Raw genomic sequence first — 20,550 nt, forward strand, 5'->3', positions numbered from 1 at the left:
CCATTCTTTTGAAACTGTTCTTACTACACTCACCATGGGTCAAGAAGGGACTCTTTTTTTAGATCTTATCTCTGGCATACTTAGCACTTTCAAGTACTCTCTTCTTTTTTTCCCCCCAACTTGATATGATGAAAATTTTCAAACATACAGAAAGTTGAAAGAATAGTACAATGAGCATCTATATGACCATCACCAGGATTCACCAGTTGTTAACATTTTGTCTCATTTACTGCCCCCACCTCGTGTATGTGCATGTATGCGTTTAAAAGTAAGTTGCAGACATCATAACACCTCACTCCTAAATACTTCATCACGTGTCTCCTCAGGATAAGGGCATTCTCCTACATAAACACAATGCCATCTTCACACCTAAGAAAGTTGGCAATAATCCTATAATGTCTTCTGATATCAAGTCCTTATTCAAATGTCTCCAATAGTCTCAAGAATGTCTGTTACGACTATTTCCTCCCTGAACCAGGATCTGAACAATATTCAGACACTGAAGTTGGTTTTTATGTTTCTTTCTTCTTTTGTGATCTCGTACCCTAACCTTTTTTTTTTTTCCATGACATTGAATGGTTTAGGAGTCCAGGTCGTTTGTCTTTAGGATGTGCTGCATTCTGAGTGTTTTCTTATAGCATAGTTTACATTGCTTCTTTCCTAAGTAAACTGGCGGTTAGGTCCAGAAGCTAGGTTGAATTTTCGGCACTGATACCCCATGGGTAAGATGTCCACTTCATGTTACATGTTGTCACTTGTTCCTCTGCTTGTGGTGCCAAGTCTGATCACTTTGTTAAAAGTGTGAACAACAGCTCTCTATTTTAAAAGTATGTTTTTCCTTTGCGATTATTAGGAGATATATGGAGTAATATTTTGCATGATGGTAATATCTATTTTAGAATCCATTGACAATCACTGCCTGAATCAATTATTATATTGGAGATTTTAAACATTTTTTCTTAATTCTATCATTTCTTCTACATTTATTAGATGGTGTTTTTTAATAAAGAAATCTTCCCTTTTTTCCCCCTCTGCCTTTTTTTGTTTGGTCCGGGGAACCACTATGAACTCATTGATTTTTACTGATGCAATGTATTACAACCAGTTATAATCATTATTCTTTTTGGCGTGCACGTTTTTCCTAATATGACATTGCAAAACTCTTTAAGCCAGCTTCTGTGTCTTTTTGATATGACCTTATTCATTTTGAGCACTTCTTTGGATTGTTGGAGAAAAGAGCTATCTTTTGCCTGCCCCAGCCCTGGAATTGGTTTCTCTAAGGAGCCCTGGTTCCTTTTAATGGGGAATAGCATGTAAAAACTAAGATCTCAATGTTGAGTGTGCTCATTGCTGCTGGGGTGTTTGGTTTTTTTTTCCTAAATGATGGCTTCATATAATGTTTTCAATAGAAATTTAGGATTCCTCTGCCATGGACACTTCTCTTTTCTCTTACACTGAAAACTTGGGTTCCTAATAACAGTTATATATTTACTTATTCTCTTTATCCTGCAATATACTTAAAATTGTTTCAAACTTGTAATGCCAATATTACTACCGATGATAAATCTACTGGGTGAAGCTTACAATTTCCTTGCACTGCTTTTTTGTTCTTCGAATATAAACCATAAAGATAAATAATCAAAGGACTGTGTTCACAGTGACTTGAAATTATTTTTTTTCTGGTTTTCTCTGGTTTTCTTATCAGCCTGATACAGAGTTAAGTTCATTTGTTTCAGTTTGTGTTCAATTTTAGGATTTGCCTTTTTATTTAATTTCACATTTTGGATATGGAGAACATTCACATGGTTCAAAAGTCACAACTATATAAAAAGGTATTCTCAGAGAGGTCTTCTTCCCAATCAGGTCCTCTTCGCCCTGTCTACCCACACTCTCCCCCAAAAGTAACCATTTTCATTAGCATCTGGTTTATTCTCTCTGCATTTCTTTTTACAAATATGACCATATAGATATATACATATTCTTATCACAGAGACATTTTCCTTATTCTGTTTTTATAACTAAATAGTCCTCTATTGGGTGGATGCACTTATAGTTGTTTCTCATGGGTTGTTTCTTAGCTTTTGTTATTACTTGTAATGCTGTATTGAATAACCACATGTATATATTTTTTATATTGTAGAAGTGTATCTTCAGGGTAGGTGGTATCTTCTAGAAGTAGGAGTCAAAGGGAAAATTCATAAGTAATTTTGTCAGATACTGACAAATTCTCCTCCTACAGGGTTGTGTCATTGTGCCTCTGCTGCCACCAGTGAAGAGCAGATCCCTCCCAACTTCTTGATTCCCTTGATACCCATGATAACGCACCATTGTTAAATTTCTTATATCTTTGTGGTTACTCTTTCTCTTCACCTTTCCTCCCATCTCAGCCTCATTTCATCTCACTCTATACATTCTCCTTGAGTAATATTATTAACTGTCCATGTCAATTAACTCCTGTTCACTTCCTCACCTGATAACCCTGGTAACTTCCACACCTGCATTGGCAGTCCAGAGAGCACCCTGGAGCTCCAGACTCAGGTATTCCTCTGCCTGCTCAGCATTTCCATCCCTAGATGTCCCTTAGATAATGAAACCATGTCTGTATCAGAACTTATTATCTTACCCTCTAAAACTGCTCCTTAGATGGCACCACCATCCAAGTAAACATCAAACTTGGAACCTGCTAGTTGTCCTGATTTCTGTCTTTTGCTTATCCATCAGCAGCTGATTTTACTTCCTGTGCATTTCTGGAATGGGGCCCTCAACACCACTGCCCTCTCTCAGGACCTCCTCACCTCTCCCTGACAGCATTGCAATGGTCTTCTAGCTTGTCCTCTGCCTCCACCCCAGTCCTTCTGAAAATCCTCTCAACACAGTAGCCACAATGAGATTTTTTTATAGATTTCAAAGTTCTGCATTGCTTAAAGTGAAGGGTGTTGAAATAACTTGCTATAGTCATTGCCGAATAGCTAATCCATTAAAAGTAGTCTAGATTTCATGAATGTTCTGATGTGTTTGGGAGAAATTTTAGGTAGCAATTTAAAAGGAGAAGTGGCGGCCCAGGGTTCGCCAGTTTGGATCCCAGGTGCAGACATGGCACCACTTGGCACGCCATGCCGTGGTAGGCGTCCCACATATAAAGTAGAGGAAGATGGGCACGGATGTTAGCTCAGGGCTAGGCTTCCTCAGCAAAAAGAGGAGAACTGGCAGTAGTTAGCTCAGGGCTAATGTTCCTCGGAAAAAAATAAATAAATAAAAATAAATAAATAAAATGAGAAGTGGTATTCACAGACTGCTTTCTGAAATAACCCTTCCCAGGGCCAGTGTTGTTACAGAAGAAATATAATGTATCCAGTTATTTGAGCCAACAACCAGCATCATGCTATTATGACTAGTTTTTTACACAGCAAATATTCTCGAACAGCAGAAAAAAGAAAGTCCTCTTTAAGTAGTGAATTTAATCAAAGTCAAGGCAAAAGGATTTTCTAGTTGTATATAAGATTGTGATTGGTGATTCAAACTACCAAAATATTATTGACCCTAACTTGGTTAACAGAGAAGGGTGGAATGGGCAAGACAGTGAGAGGAGATAGGTTAGCATCTTAAATTCTTATTTATACCACTTGGGTGTAATTTAAATGTAAGGAGAATTACAGTGATGTAAGCGTTCATTGTAGCACTCTAGCGGAATTAGTATTATTTGCCTGTACCATAAAACTCTAAAGGCTTATGTTGTCTGTTGTTTCAAGGAAAAAAAGAAGAATGGGAGATTTTAAAATGAAAAATCATATAACAATTCATGTATAAAATGGTTTAGGGACTCATGAGTTTAAGTTTCCTGTTTAAATTATTACTTTCATAGCAACAACCAAAGTTGACCAGAGTTATACGTTTACCAAAGGGAAGGGAAAAAAAAACAAAAGAAAAGAAAATTAATCTGTCACCATTGTGAAACAGAATAAATCAACACTTTTTCCAAAAAGCAAGAAGCTAGGAATCAATGATGATTCAAATGAATATTAAATGTTTTCCTTTTAATTAATTTTAATGATGTAAAATAAATATCTGATTGGAAAAGAATTTGCTATGGTACAACTATAGATCACGTCCAACTTTGTTATTTCCACCCTTTCCTGGGTGTTTCAAAAACATTCCCACCACAGAAGTGATCTTATGACCCATCCGTATGCTAACCTACCGCCACCCCCTGCTCCCACCCCCTCACCTCTCACTCTCCAGCCAGCAGGAGGGGTGATTAGAATACACTTAGGACCTCTGAATTGTAAAGCAAGCAAACAAATGGCAAAATTCCCCCAAATGCCAAAATATACAAAAAAGTGAAAGAGATGAAATCCATCGGAATCCTGAGTCCCTCCTGTCCTGTTGGTATTGTACAGGAAAAATATCTCATAGGTTGATACTGGGAAAATGGTGCTATGTGGAGCCACCTACCAGCTGCCTGTTTACATTTGGTCTCTGCTGCCTGAACCACAGGCCCACCACATGCTGCAGCGTGACCCCCTGATCATACAGAGGGACCATTGGAAAAGGCTTAGCCTTCCCTCTTTCTCGCCACAGAACGTAATCTACACTATCCAAACAAACTCTCTGGAGGTCTGTTTACATCATGTACAAAGAGCTGGGAGACTGACTAACAATTACTGGACATTAACAATCCTTTCAGCTAGTTATAGCCTTAAGTGGGTGAATGTTGATATGTGGAAAAGAGGTAATTGAGAAAACATCCATATATACCATCTAGTACTCCAAAAGTTAGCTAAGAATAACCAGCTGTCCCAGTTCAATGTTGTTTTCTTAAAAAAAAATTCTTGCTTGAATTTGAAAGAAAAACAGCAGCCCATTTCAAAAATCTGCATTTGATTATTCTTTCAAAAAGCTAGTGTTTCTCATCATTTCCAAAGGTGAGGGGGAGGGAACTTTACTTTTAATTAGAATGTGGATCCTGCTGTAAGTGACATTGTGAGGTCCATTGATTGATGGTGTCATTTACACTTTCCCTGACTGTATACTAAGGCTTTGAGCCATCTCTAAGGCTAATTAGAAGCTGAAAGTACATGGGATCTGCAAATTTAGTAAGGGATTAATAAAACTCAGTAGTTTCTGGACAGATAATGGATGTGAAGCGAAGAAAATAAATTTAATGCTAAAATGTTAGGTGTGTTGAAAAACATGATTCTGACACTTAAAATGGTGAGGAAGACTTTATTTAGGTTTGTTGTAGTAGGGGTGCTTGTAATAGAGGAGAGAGAGAGGGCTCCACTCCAGATACAACAAGGATTAAGTAGGCATTTATAGCCAAGGAGCAGAGTGTGGGGGTCAGCCGGCAGTGATGTCCCCTACTAAGAGGGGACACCAAGGGTAGAGGAATCCTTGCTGAACTGACCTAACAGGATTCTTGCTAAACACAGGCCAAGGACTTAGACCCATCAAAGGTGGGTGACAAGAAACTTGATCAGATATCAAGGGTGATCACATATCAAGTGTGGGGGGACTCTTGCTAAACTCATTTAGCAGGATTCTTGCTAAGACTCGGCTGGACAGGCAGAAGACAGGACTGGGGTCAAAGTCAAGGCCTAGATGAGAAGAGGGCTCAGAGGATCCTGACTAAAGTTTGATCAGGGAGAGAATCTTTGTCAGGTGCCACATCGTAATTCACCCTAAGAAGTATCAAAAGATAAACAGGAAGTTGTACGCACTCTTCTTCTCAAAGCCTGTTTTGCATGAGAACCAGAATTGGTTTACTAGAGAGGCACCAACCCCCCAGTTCTCATGAGAAGTCCTGCTGCCTTTGTCGCAACTGGTCCCTCCAACCCCACTTCCCTGGAGCGAAAGAGCAGGATTCTGTCTCCTGTGCAGTGTGGCAGTCTGGGGAATGGAGGCCAAGGGCAGGACTTGGCTATATGCCTGTGCCTTTATGCCTGAAGGTAAAAATACGATTTTAAGCATTTTAATTTTTATTAATTGACTAAACAAAAGTTCTTGACTATTTGTAAATCATTTAATTTGATTGAATTTTTTTCTCTTTTTTTGACATTGAAAATACATATTATTCCTAGTTCTCTTCACTACTCCCTGGTCATTCCAGAGTAGAATACTTTGTTGTCTTGAAATTTGTTCTTAGCCTTCTTAACCACATTCAAAAACAGCTTCCATCTGGATTTGAAACACTCTGGTTTTATTCTCCTTGGCTAGGATATCCTGTGACACAAAGGAATGAGAACTGGAGTCATTGCAGATGCCAGGTATTGTGTTAAGCCCCTTACATATGTTATCTCATTGAATAACCAAAAATGATTCTATAATATAAGTATGTTTGTTCTTATTTTATAGATGAGTAAGCTCAGAGAGGTTGATATTTGCCCAAGGTCACACAGACAGAGAGTAAAGAATTTGAGATTCAAGTCCAGACATTCTGATTACTTGCCCTCACTCTAGACCATTACTAAAATCTGTGTTCTAGACTCAGCTCTGCCATTAACTTGGTTGGTGTCCTTAGACAAACTTTCATAAGCCTCAGTTTATAAATAAGGAAATTGACCTAAGTTTCTTCTGCTAGAACTTGCGATTGCCTTTATGATATTCTGATTTATAATAAGAAATATATATTTGGTCTTTGTCCCTGTTCCCAGCACGGGGCTCCGAAAACTCTTGGAATTTCCTAAGAGATGAGAGCAATTAATGTCTTTTGTTATGTTAATGAGGAGATTTTTGGACCTCACCAGAGGATGTGGGCCGGTTGCCAGGAGAACCAACCATGTGATTAGAGGGTTGGAACTTTCAGTCCCCTCCACCAGACTCCCTACCCCAACCTTCAGGAAAGGAAGAGGAGCTGGAGGTTAAATCAGTTGCCAATTGCCCATCAACAATGCCTGTGTAATGAATCCTTCATAAAAACCCAAAAAGATGGGATTCCAAGAGGTTCGAGATTGGTGAAGGTGTGGAGGTGCTGGGAAAGCAGAGCACCCAGAGGGCATGGAAGCTCCGCACCCCTTCCACATACCTTGTCCTATCCATTCTCTTCCATCTGGCTCTTCCTAAGTTACATCCTTATGTAAAAAACTGGTAATTTACTTACTGTAAAATGTTTTTCTGAGCTCTCTGAGACACTCTAGCAAATTAATCAAAAGTTGTGAGGACTTTTATCTAAGGCTGCTGGGTCAGAAGCACAGGTGACAACCTGGACTTGCCACTGGCGTGGAGGGGGCAGTCTTGTGGGACTGAGCCCTTAACCTGTGGGATCTGATGCTGTCTCTAGGTACATAGGATCAGAATTGAGTCAAGTTTGTAGGCTACCTGGTCAGTACCCATGAAAAACTGAGTTAATTGTTTGGTGTTGTGGGGGAGGAAGACATTTCCTCTACCCGCTCTGGGTTCTTCTGGCTGGGGAACAAATTGAATTCACATGAGACCAGAATAACAGGAGAAATTAAACAAAGTTTTATAACATGTATACATAGGAGAGGCTCAGGCAACCTGAGCAACTCGCCAAAATGGCTGAAGCCGCCACCTTAAATATCATCTTCAGCTAAAGACAGAGGAGGATGTTGGGTGTGGAGGGTAAGCCGATCATGGGAGATTACCACACCAGTACAGTAAACAAGAGTCAGGTTATTATGCAGACTTGAGTCCTTGCCTTCCACATTAATCAAGAGTTTCTAGAGATAAGGTCATCCCCGCTTCTTCCTGGTACAGAGAGGGAGACACCTTTACAGATGGAGATTTCCTTTACAAATGTAAATGTCTCTTAACAAAGGGTAAGCAAATTCCACTTTTCAGAGTTTCTTTTCTGTCTGCAGTTTTTAAAAGTAAGCAGCCCAAAATAATCCTCATGCCAAAGAGGCATATCTTGGGGTGGCCAATTCCAGTCCCCCACAGTGTGTTAAAGAAAAAATACACATTGGGATTGGTGTCAGGATTGTAGCCTTTGACTCAACTCCAGGACCAAAGAAAACTTAAGCTCTGAAACCAAACTTCTAACTTGCTAGTTCCTGATAGTAAATCCTTCTGTTAGCTTCAAAAGGGTGTCTTTTCTTATTCACTGTGGATGATGTAAAATTTGCATTCCATTACCTTAGGAGGCATAAAATGATTAAAATATAAATAAAATACAGTGGTCTCCTGAAGTTCTAATTTGGTATTTATTTCCCTCTCCATACTTTAAGTCTTGCACCCTGCAGGTTCCTCTGTCCTCTCTCTTCAGAAGACTGCCTGATAGTGACCTCTTTCCTGAGCTCACTTTCTGCCTCCTCCAGGATGTCTTCCTGGTATTTTAAACTTAACAAATGCTGAACTGAGCTAATCATCCAGCCTCTATGTTACTCACCAAATTGACTTCTTTAAAGATTTTATTTTTTCCTTTTTCTCCCCAAAGCCCCCCGGTACACAGGTGTATATTCTTCATTGTGTTTGCTTCTAGTTGTGGCATGTGGGATGCTGCCTCAGCATGGTCCGATGAGCAGTGCCATGTCCGACCAAATTGACTTCTTTAAACTGGCCTTATTCCTTGTTTCCTCCTTTGCATTAAGAGCATCTTCTTCAAGTAACCGAGCTTAAGATCTTGGTCATCTTTAATTCCTTTCTTTCCACTGTCCTACAGCCTCAACCCCCCATCTGAATCGTGAAGTCTGTTCTACCTACGCAGTGTGTCACCCATTCACCTACATTCTTCCATCTCCTTACCAGTGTCCTCCATCCTCAAGTCATAGCACTGTTAGATTGTTCTTCTTAAAACAATTTTGATCATTCTCTGGCTCAAAAATCTTCTAGAGATCCCTTACCAAATAAGTGTCAAGATCTCTCCTTAACTATTTAGGGCCCTCCATGATATTGGTCCATCACATGCATTTTGCCTGCCTCTTATACTCACTGATATACAGACTACACTTCAGTCAGGCAGGACTATTCACTGCTCTGTGTACACAGCCCATGCGTTTCCTGGTTCTGTGATTTTGCTCATGCTTTTCCTTCTGGGTGAAATGCCTTTCCTCCAATCTGCTTCTGTGAGTATCCTACCCAAATCAAATGCTGTCTCCTCCGTGAAGCCTCCCCAGGTTCCCCCACCACACCTGACCTCTTCTCTTTTTTGTTTCTGCCAATTCTATGGAAATTTTCAATCTCCCTCATTCTTTTTAGGGCCAAAGAACTTAAGTAACTATAAACAAATTTAGCGACCATCTGTACTTGCAACACTGTCATTATGCACTAAAGACAAAGCAAAGACGAGAGGAAGTGAAGTTATTGGCTAAATACCATATGGTTTGATAGTGGCAAAGCCAAGACCAAAAAAGTCTGAAAGTGAATCCATCACCATTTCTACTATATTAAGATTTAAGTACCGTTTTTTTTCTTCTCCCCAAAGTCCCGCAGTACATAGTTGTGTATTCTAGTTGCAGGTCCTTCTGGCTCTGCGATATGGGACACCACCCCAGCGTGGCCTGACAAGCGGTGCTAGGTTCATATCCAGGATTCAAACCGGTGAAACCCTGGGTCACTGAAGCAGAGTGTGCAAACTTAACCACGTGGCCATGGGGCTGGCCCCTAAATACCTTTTGATCTGACTACCTGTACAATTTACTAATAAATCATCCCTTTCAGCTCCATGATTTCATGCTGTTACTTTTTCTGTGTGCTCATCTTGTTTCCTCTACTTCTGTACCTCCAGAGCACCTAGCATATTCTCCAGAAAGATCGCTCGTTAAAATATTGCTTTAGGATCAAATGAATGAGTTTTGCTAGAGTCAAAGCATCTCTAGGCTTGGGGATAATCTGAAAATCCTTTAACCTGAACACTATAGCTGTTGAGAGTTCATCCATTCTTTTCTTTACTTTACCAATATTTTTTTGAGTGGTTCAAGTAACATATTTAAGCTCATAAAATTTAAACATTTAACTGAATACAACCAATGTGTTTATAAACAAGGAAGAGAAGCCATCATTAATGCATCTATGTCTCAGGTTGAATTAAATTCCTTTTGACTCTGATTGTTAACTCAAACACAAGTTATTTAACTGTTATTGAACCATCACTGTAGCCACCTCAAACACTTTCTAAAATGAACTAGAAAAAAATAATCAGCAATTTAATTTTTCAACTCATAACCATAAAATGTATGTAGGTACTTTTCACCTTCTTTTTTGCACAGGTGTGTGGGGATGCACACATACGTGTGCACTCACATGACACAACCCCCACATACACACGCAATCCACCTGCACCACGGTTATCTTTGAAAAATGGATAACTGCAGCTCCCAAGGGACATTCTCTGATGGTGGTGAAGAATTGTCATTCTTTATTATGACAATAATAATCGTTATTACTATTGTCATTATTATTTAAAGTCCAGAGTTGGTGCCTGAGTTTTTTAGCAGTAGAGTTATAAACAATGAGTACTAATTTTAAAAAATATCACGAGATCAAGGTAGTAGCTATACGTGACACCTAAAGATCCCTCTTTCTAGATAGCTCTCAGTGGGGGAGAGAACGCAATTGATAGCCCTCTTAGGGACGAAATGGCAAGATAACATGTCTACACTATATATATTAGAACATGGTCTTCTTAGCCATCCGTCACAGAAACAGACGGACTCCAACCAGCAGTTTACATCAAACTCATTTCCTAGACAGAGAAATTGAGGCTTGATGGAGAATGAAGTGTCGGCACAGAGAGAGGGGATCCTGAGCTCCCGTAATTCACTTCGCCCCTAGGTTCCTGCACCCCTCATCCTTTTTCCGATCAGCGTTTCAGGGCATTGTTCCTTCAGTTTGCACTAAGTTGGTTGGAGGTAGGCACCATAGGTTTGATTGATACTGCAATTTGCATCTCAAGGCATCGCTCGATAAATACAGTGCAATGAAAGGCTACTCTCTCACAAGCCAATTTCCCCCTCCGGGCTGACTTTGGAAGCTCATTGATGTCACTTCCTTCCTCAGTCAGCAAGTGAATTTTCTTTAATTCTCAAGACCAGCTGTCCATGCTGTCAACAGAAAGTTATTAAAATTCCTTTAAAGTGAATAAAAATAGCCTAAAAGCAAATGTACTTGGAAACAGGAAAGAATCAGTATGCAAAGTCCACAAACCTCTGAGCAAAATAATGTTGATCCAACCAGAGATTTCAAACACTGTATATTCAAGATGCTAGAAAAAATAATTAAAAGATACTAAACCACATACTTCTTAATCTTTTATTAGCAGCGGCTTATGCAGTTAAAATTTATCCCCTAAATTTCATTCCTCTTTTTCAAATATGATTTGAATAAATTTGGGAATGACTTAGGTTTTCCTTAAATGGGATTCCCTCCTTTTTTCTTGCAACTGCCAGGGAATATTTACATCTCCACCAGGCAAAGACTATCCATACGCAAGAAAAAAAGTTATTAGCAGCCATCGCAATCATTAGGGCCACAAAATAATTATATAATTATATATTTTAATTTATTAGGGTTTTAATAGCTCAAGGGAGGAGATCATGTTTCTCATATTTAAATGGCTGTGACTCACAGAAATGGTCTCTCTGGCTCCTGAGTCCCCATGATCCTCAACCAAGTGCCTGACCTCAGGAACCGGAAGGCTGCCCCGCTGCCTTCTGAAGCAGTCCTTGCCTAGTCCCTCGGCGTCACTCCTACCTTGTTACCTGAGGTGTACATGACCTGATACCTAAGTCCCTCCAAAACATGGCTATGTTCCCTGCCATTATGTCACCAATAGTCACCTTCCTCTTCCCTATTTGGACAGACACCATGAATCCCAGACTCACTCTGACCTTTGGCCAAGGAAACTTGTATCCAGCCTGTCTTGTCATCCTGAGACACAGCCCAGGTTTGTGTCTTGGGTTCCTGCCTATATCTGGGGCACTCAGGTGAAACCTGCCCTGGTGCTGCCCAGCCTGCCACCACCCAAGGCCCCTGATTGTGCATCCTGCCCAAGGCAATTAGAAAGAAGCCTATATATTCACTGCAGCTGTGCCAAGAAACCTTATTTTAGTAAATCATGGTTTAATGAAAGAAAATAGTAGAAGTTTGGGTAAATTCAACCTAAAAGGACAATTAAAATCTTGCTGATCTTCAGGAAAATTATAAAGCATGATGGTATAAGTTATCTAGAGTTAGCTCTCAGTCCTTCACTTCAACTCCCACATTTTTTAACGCTATTTTGTTCCTAACACACTGCTAGGATTCTACAGATGTTGAATAAAATAAAGGGAAGAAAGGACCTTTGGCATAATCACTGTTACTAGAATACCTAAACGTTCTTGGAAAATCAGTTGAGAACTAATAAAACATGGCTGCTTTCACAAAACAAAGTATTTGGTATGGTCCAGAATTCATCAGTAGTTGACTTTGGGCCCTAATGTGGTCCGTCTAATGCTTTTTAATGCATGTACTTTCCTTTCGCTAGGGAGTGAGAGCCAGGAGCAGCTTCCCTTAAAATGTGGGAGGCTGGTGCAAGCCTCCGCCACTGAAACAACTGTCAATCATTCCATAAATTTGTACTGAACCCCTAGTGCGCCAGCACTGGGCCCTGAGGACACAACAATAAGCAAGATGGGCATAGTCCCCAACCTCAGGGACTCACACTGTAGAATAGGAGACAAGCAAAAAAGCAAGCAAACATACAAATAACAAAATAATAGCAAGTTGTGATAAGTGCTGTGACAGAAACAAATGATGGACTGAGATCAAGAATCCTAAGAGGAGATGGAGAGACCAGAGAAGAGCCCATAAGGTCTTAATATTAAACTGGGACCTGAAAAATTCGAAAGAGCAAGGCCTGCACAATTGGAGAGACAACAGCATGTGCAAAGGACCAGAGGTCAAAAAGACCAGAAATTAATATAAGACTGAAGTGATTGGAGGGTAGAAAGGGAGAGGGGACAGAGAGAAAGGCAAGATTGGAGAGATGGGCAAGGAGCAGATGGCATGTAGGATGTAGTAAGGCATTTAGAGAGAAGAAGACTAGAAGAAGGGAACCACCAGAAGGCTAAAGTCATAATCCATGGGAGAGCTACTGATGGGCTGCCACGAGGCAGTGGCTGTGGACAGAAGGACATGAATTGTAGATTCTGAAGATACTGAGACACTGTCCCTACTGCCCATGAACTTCTCTGATAGCCCTCCCCTGCTCCTGTGTTTGGCTCCCTTGAACTCCTGGTCCCTGAGCCTTTTCATAAGCAATGGTTGTAGCTCTGTGCTCTTTAAAGGTAAAGGTTAAGACCCGAGTTCACCAAATTGATAGATCTGCCCTATTTCAGATCACCATATTGGTCGTCTTCTCCAAATTCTCATTCCTTTCTAAAATATTCTGTAATGGAAAAGAGGGGGGATGTGATACTCCAGAATCTGACAGCTGTAAAATATCAAATTATTCTATATAATACACAGAAAAATAATAGGCATATTTGTACTCCAAGAAAGAGGAAGAGATTCATAAGCCCACCTCCTTTTCCTTGCCCCATCTCAGGACTTCACAGGTGGCACCTTCAAAACAGCTTGAGCTTCCCTATAAAAAGGATAATGCTAAATGTAGGTTATAGTACAGAAGTAGACACCAAAATGTCACCGAAAAGGAGGGAACTGAGCTAACAAGCTCTTTGGGAGCAATGAAGGCCCGTTCCTGTCTTGCTCACAGTCGAATCCCCAGAGCTTAGTATCCCCACGTGACACATGGCAGCTGATCAGATATTTGTCAAATAAGTGAATAAATGAGCCAGATATGATGCTTTCTGATCTTTATTCCCTTTATCCATTTGTTACCAATTTCTCTCAAACATTTCTTCCATATGCTTCTTTGATTTTCTTCTTTATCTTTCTTCCCATTTCAACCTCCCTTGTCTAGGCTCAATCCATCACCTAGTTTATTCACCCCACGAACATCTCCTACATATTCTTCAACTGCTCTCCTTGCTCTGTCCAGTCTGTTCACCAGTTTAATTTTCCTTCATATCCTGTCTATGCTGAATAAATCATAATTGCGCCAAAATTGTCTACTGCTTCAAACATAAGGCAATTGACTTGTTTCCAGGGCACCCAACCCTACCTGAGTGATGGTATTTCTTCCAAAACCCTCTCCTCTAGTCAGAGCAGTCTTTTTCACAATGCCTTCCAAATTCGATCCATCTTGAAGATCTGGTTCAAGTTCCACCTTCTCATGAACAACTCCTACATCCCAAAGACGAGTCTTATCTAAACTTATTTTTAAGTTCTTGTATTCATCATATCTTTAAGCATTTGTTCAAACATGCCTATATACAGAAGATATCCTTGAACTCCATTAAGTAAAAGGCCAATAATAAATCAATTAAAATTGTGGTTCTTGGTTGTTTATGACACATTTCTGTATAAATTAAAAGGGAGAATAACAGTGGTCAATGGCAACACACCTCCCAGAAACCTATTTGTTCCCTAAGACCAACCACATTGGTTGCTCCTCTTCTGTTCCCACAGCATGTCATTCATAACTATTAAAATACTTCTCAGGAGGTGTTGCAGTTTATCTCTACTTATCTCTCTCTCCATCTCTCTCTCCCACTTAACCTTGACCTTCTTGAGGGTGGGCGTCCTGCTGTTTACATCTTTGCACACCAGCATTTAGGAGGCACCTGACACATTAAAGGTATTATATTTTTTAGAATGAATATACTATAAGGAAATGGACTCATACCTCCAGTCTGTGAAGTTAGGGGAAATGGCTAAACAACTTACGAATCTAGTTTTGAGGGACTAAAAATGGTCCAGAGGAGCTGGAATCTGAGAAATTATTTCATACGTGGGAGCCTATTGTTTAAAATAGACTTTAAATTGCAGATTCTTGCCAATCTGTGCCTGGCTTCAGAGGCCTCTTGGCCTTCTGGCTTTGTCCCATTTTGCTATGTGTTGGCATTTTTCTGAGGAGCAGATTCATGGCGACTCTTAGGTTCTCAAAGGGGCGTGTAACTGGGAAGAGTTTAAACTGTTTTGGCAGCAAAAGACTGGACCTGAAGTTTTATTCAGTTTGAGGTGATGAATCAAATTACTTACAATGGGAGAGATGAGTGAGTCTCATCCTAGAGTTCAGAGAATTTGAGGCAGTTATCCTAGAATTATAAATCTTGGAGAAAGAGGTCCCCTCAAATTTTGGTGAGGGTGGATTGGGCTGTTTCTATAGCTTCCATTCCTAAAGCTCATGATGGACAGCAGTGTCCCAAAACTATGTTCACTATAAGCTGAGCTGACAATGTCCATGACCTCCCTCTGCAGTTTATTCTGCTCCATTTTTTTAAGACATCATGAGATTAAAATGTAAGGATTCTGGAGTGGCTATTTCTATGTTCTGCTTAACCTGCCGCTCCAACCACCTTGCCTAGTGTTTTCATTTTTCCCCCTTCTAGTCCTCATCTAACCAAAGGCTGGAGGGACAAGACCCAAATGTGAGACAGACAGACTGGTTTTATCCTAAAAACCAGCTGTTGCTATGTGTTAAGACTAGCAACACTGTATCTTACGTCATTGGGTGTCCTTTCACTAATAGACCATGTGAACTTGAACAAGTTTCTTATTTGATCCTTTGTCTCCTTATCTAAAAAAACAGGAGTGATAGTCTCTGCTTCACAAGGTTGCTCCTGCGGTGCCTAACATAGGCCTGGGGCATCGTGGTTCCTCAGTCTAGGTGTGCTTCCTCCCCATCCCTTGAGAACAGCCAAAACAGAGCATGAGAGCTTGTTTGAATTCATTTCTCATGGCTGCTATAACAAATTACCGCAAGCTTTGTGGTTTAAAGTAATACAAATTTATTAATGTTGCAGTTCTAGAGGTCAGAAGTTCAAAACAGGTCTCACTAGACTAAAAGCAAGGCATTGGCAAGTCGTGTTCCTCCTGGAAGCTCTAGGGGAGAATCCATTTCCTTCCCTTTTCCAGGTCTTGAGGCTGCCCACATTCCTGGCTCATGATCCCCTTCCACCCACTGGATCTCTCTGCTTCCAGTGTCACACCGCCTTCTCCCTGCCTTTGACTCGCCTGTCTGTCTCTTATAAGAACCCTTGTGATTACATTGGGCCCATCCAGATAATCCAAGTTAATCTTCCCATCTCAAGATCCTTAACTTAATCACATCTATAAAGTCCCTTTGCCGTGTAAGATACTATATCCACAGGTTACAGAGATTGGGATATGGACATTTTGGGGGGGGGCCGTTATTCAATCTACCATACTTGCCACGTCAGCTTTCATAACCTACACATCTCTTCATTTTAACTATGGGAACAAGCCCATAGGGCTCACGTAATAACTTCCCCTTAAATTCTGTTCCTTCTCCCACTAGTATCATTATCCACAAGTTCCCCTAGCTAAAAACCCGGAGGTGGACCTCGCTCCCTGCTCCTGTACTTCCTGTGTCCAGTCTCCAGAACCCACCTCTGAAATGCCCCCTGCTCCAGGTATCCCTCCATCCCTGCTCTCACTCCTGGGCTGAAGCCCTCATCAGTCCTGCCTGGACATGGGACATGCTTATTGCTCCTTCTGCCACTGGTCTCCCCCTCACCCTCAACCCATCCTCCACACCACCACCCAAGCCATCTTTCTCAAGAACAGCTTTGGTTACCTCATCCCCCTTCTGAAAAACCTCTGCTGGCTTCCCACAGCCTGCAAAGCCCTTCTCAGTCTCAAATCAAGTCAACAACCTCCCAAGGCTGGTCTCTTGTCCTCTTGCCACACCACACACTTTCCTCCTGCTATGGTATGTGCTTGTTCTATATAAGCCACTCAGAACATCTCATGATTCACCCAACCCTCTTCTTGCCTCTGAGACTTTACTTACCTGTCCCAACTCCCTGAAATGCCCTTCTCTTTGCCTGCAGAATTCATACTTATTTCATTTTAATCCTCAAAAATCTGGAGGGGGTAGATATTATTAACTCTTTGATATATATGGCAAAATAGGACAGAGCATTAAGTCACTGGCCCCCAATCAAACATCTAGTAAATGGCAGGGCTGTAATTAGATACCAGGTTGTTGTCTGTTCCATTTTCTCGAGTCCAGTAGGTTACTACATTATTGGGTAGTGATTATTGGATTTTTGGGCTCTTATTTTCCTCTTGAATTCCTTCAGATTTCCTTCGTTCCCAAGGAAATGAAACTAAGATTCTGTAGTGCTGCTGCCACCTGTGACATCCCCTCCAGCCTATTTCCAGTTAGCAACCAGAGTTGAGTGGTCTTTTAAAAATGCAAATGGAACCAAGGCGTTCCTTCCAATGTCCCTACCTACACCTGGCCTAAATCTCCTTCATGGCTGACTTTCCACTGCTCTTGGCATGATCATAAATCTCCCAAAAATGGTCTACATGAAGTTACATGCTGTATGTTTCCTGCCTGGCTGTCCAACCTCATCTCACACCATGCCCCCCGCCTCACAGACTTCTCCACTCTGGCCACACTGGTTTCTTCTCTGTGGCTTGGACACACTTGCTCTCTCGTCACGCTTTGCACATGCCCTTCCTTCTGCCTGAACATTCTTCCCCCTCTTCTTGTCAATACTGGTGATCTGACTCAAAAAGCCAAATTTTTGCCCACAAACCATTAAATACTCATCTTTAAACACTTCACATGTAATCTGACAAAAGAAATCTAAATATTAAAGCATATCAAGAGTATCTAATTGGGCAATGCCATTAAAAATGAGGAAAATTTGTTCTCGTTAACTGGAAACTCCAAGACTGGCCCCTGGCATTTGTGGCAGTGGGATGATAGAATAGCTCACTCTTAACACCACCTTTCCATTTTCTGTGCTCCTTATACTTCTACCGTATCCCATATAACACCTAGCCTGGTACTGAACACTCAATAAATTTCCAAATATACTTATTATTGGTTGATTAGTTGACTGATAAATATCACTTATTCATTACGTGTCTTTTTTTTTGGAAAAGAGTTTGGCAGTCTACTAAGCAACTGAATATACAACTACCATATAACCCAGGGATTGCACTCCTGAGCATTTATCCCAGAGAAATGAAGACTTGTGTCCACATAAAAACTTTTACACAAATGTTGATAGAAGGTTTATTCATAATAGCTAGAAAATACCCAAATGTCCTTCAATGGATGAAAAGCCAAACAAACTTTGCTACATCCATACATTGAATAGTGCTCAGCAGTAAACAACAATGAACTCACAGGAATACACACAGCAACCTGGATGACTCTCCAGAGAACTATGCTGAGTGAGAAAAGCCTATCTCAAAAGGTTATAAAATGTATGATTCCATTTATACAACATTCTTGAAATGACAAAGTGATAGAAGTGAAGAACAGATTAGTGGTTGCCTTGGATTAAGAAGAGAGTGGGAGGGAAGTAGATGTGGCTATAAAAGGGCAACATGAGGGGGCCAGCCCCAGTGACCTAGTGGTTAAGTTTGGCCAGCTCCACTTCAGCGGCCCAGTAGCCATGCTGTGGTGGCAGCTCACATACAAAAAGAGGAAGATTGGCACTAGATGTCAGCTCATGGTGAAACTTCCTCAGCAAAAAGAGAGAGATTGGCATTAGGTGTTAGCTACAAGGCAGCATGAGGGATCCTTGTGCTCTGTATGCTCTGTATCTTGACTGTGTCAACATCAGTATCCTGGTTGTGTTATTGTACTACAGATCTTCCATATGTTACAGGCAGGAGAAACTTGGCAAAGGGTACATGGAATCTGTCTGCATTATTTCTTATAAATGGCGAGTGGCTGCACAATTATCTTAATTAAAATTTTAAGAGGACATATTTAATAAAGTGTATGTATCACACTGAGATGTGCACAAGCACATAGTAACTGTGGTGCCACAAAATTCCTTCATTCCTCTGTTTCCTAGTGGTTTGTTCGTTGTTTATTATGACTAAGGATTTATTTCCTTCTATTTAGGACATATATAACACTGATCTCTTTCAGGCTATTTTCATGACTGAAGTTTATTATTTTAGTGTCTTTATTTATACCTCTCTGTTGCCTTTCATATGTTACTCTCATTTCTTTGTGTCCTGACCAAGATACAGTTTATAAAACTATTGGTTTGTACTTTCATCTCTAGCAGTACTATAATAACAAAGTATAATAATGTCTTCATCATCTTCACAAGTAAGAGAAAAGTTTTAAAAAGTAGCACTTCTGCCACCTGCCACCTCCCTGTCCAGTCCTCAAGTTTCCACGAGCTCAGTGTTAGTTATACTTGAACAAGTTGTCATTGTTTGGAAACCTTTGACTGGCTGCTGTTCAAATTTTTCTTCAGTCCTTTTCATCTCTTTCATTTCTCTGCCAAAGTTTAATACATTGTTCTGGTCTCACCCTTCCCAGATTTCCATTTCACTTTCTATTATCTTTGTCTAATGTGGTTTATTTAGGTTTGACTTTTTTTTATTCCAGTTATTGGAGTGATTGTGAAAGTCTATATTGTGATACCAGTCCTTGCTCAGAGAGCCCGTGACTGCTATTAGAGTTTTGAGTGAGAACAGAGCAGGATTTTATTCATTTATGCATTTTATTCATTTTCATACTTTAATGTGAAATTTCTTTCTGCTTTCTCTTTCAGTGACTAGAGAAAAAATCCAGGAACATATCACCAACCAGGTATATCCTCACTTGTCATAAACTGTAATACAGAATTTTGCTTTAAATGTTAATAATTAAACATTTGTAAATTTTTTTTAAAAAAAAAGGCATTGGGGCCAGCCTGGTGGCATAGTGGTTAAGTTCGTGCACTCCACTTTGGCAGCCCAGGGTCCAGAGGTTCGGATCCTGGGCGTGGACTTATGCACTGCTCATCAAGCCATGCTGTGGTGGCATCCCACATACAAAATAGAGGAAGACGGGCACAGATGTTAGCTCAGGGACAATTTTTCTCAGCAAAAAGAGGAAGATTGACAAGAGATGTTAGCTCAGGGCTAATCTTCCTCAGCAAAAAATAAATAAATAAATAAAAGGGCATTGCTGGTTATGGGTATGAGTAATATATACATTATCAGTTCTAAGAACAAATGAATTGGTCATATGTGGATGATCACATACTTTCTTTGTCTCCCCCATCTCATTCCTTCCCTCCACACACCCAAGGATGGGAAACAGTGGAGAAGTGGGAATCTGCCAGTTCTCACTTGTAAGCTACTCTCTGAGCATGCTGTGACCTCTGCATTGATACTATCACGGCTGCAAATAGATACTTTTATCTACTTTTCCCTCAACTAAGGTGACTCTCCTCTGTGATTTTCCCAAGTTTTAATTCACCCAGCTGAAAGCCACTCCCTCCCAAACAGTTAAGAGCTGGATCCCTAGCTGTGGTAATGTACAAGCTGAATTTCCATTCCAGTCTTTGAGTTCTATCCACGTTAGCCAATGTCTTCCCGTCTGCTTCACTATTTTCTTATCCAATCTTTTTACTGATTTATTTTTTATATTTACCACCAGTAGATGGAGTCACTCTGTGTAACTGCTTAAGGGGCTTGACACAGGCAGCCACACATACAAATCAAGGACGGCCTTCGCCAAACCCTGTCTTGCCCCACCCCACCTCCTCTTCCCATAGG

At 40.6% G+C, this 20,550-nt stretch overlaps 1 protein-coding gene and 1 long non-coding RNA gene across 8 annotated transcripts in view; one reads left to right on the forward strand and one right to left on the reverse strand.

The window, feature by feature from the left end:
* CHST9 (carbohydrate sulfotransferase 9) overlaps nt 1-20,550 on the forward strand; it is a 251,903-nt gene that overhangs the window by 197,889 nt on the left and 33,464 nt on the right. For all 6 annotated transcript variants that reach the window (XM_070513269.1, XM_070513272.1, XM_044774524.2 and 3 more), the window contains one exon: nt 19,560-19,597. In XM_070513269.1, the coding sequence (XP_070369370.1) occupies nt 19,560-19,597 (38 nt within the window). The remainder of the gene's footprint in view (nt 1-19,559; nt 19,598-20,550) is intronic.
* Nucleotides 1-20,550, reverse strand: part of LOC139045665 (uncharacterized) — a 52,616-nt gene that overhangs the window by 10,917 nt on the left and 21,149 nt on the right. The window contains exon 6 of one of the 2 annotated variants that reach the window (XR_011504484.1): nt 5,958-6,219. The exons of the other annotated variant lie outside the window; for it this stretch is intronic. This is a non-coding gene — a long non-coding RNA (uncharacterized lncRNA). Of the gene's footprint in view, nt 1-5,957; nt 6,220-20,550 lie in introns of those variants that run through there. 2 annotated transcript variants of the gene reach the window in all.

Source organism: Equus asinus, chromosome 7 (assembly GCF_041296235.1).
Source record: "Equus asinus isolate D_3611 breed Donkey chromosome 7, EquAss-T2T_v2, whole genome shotgun sequence".
Taxonomy (NCBI): Eukaryota; Metazoa; Chordata; class Mammalia; order Perissodactyla; family Equidae; genus Equus; species Equus asinus.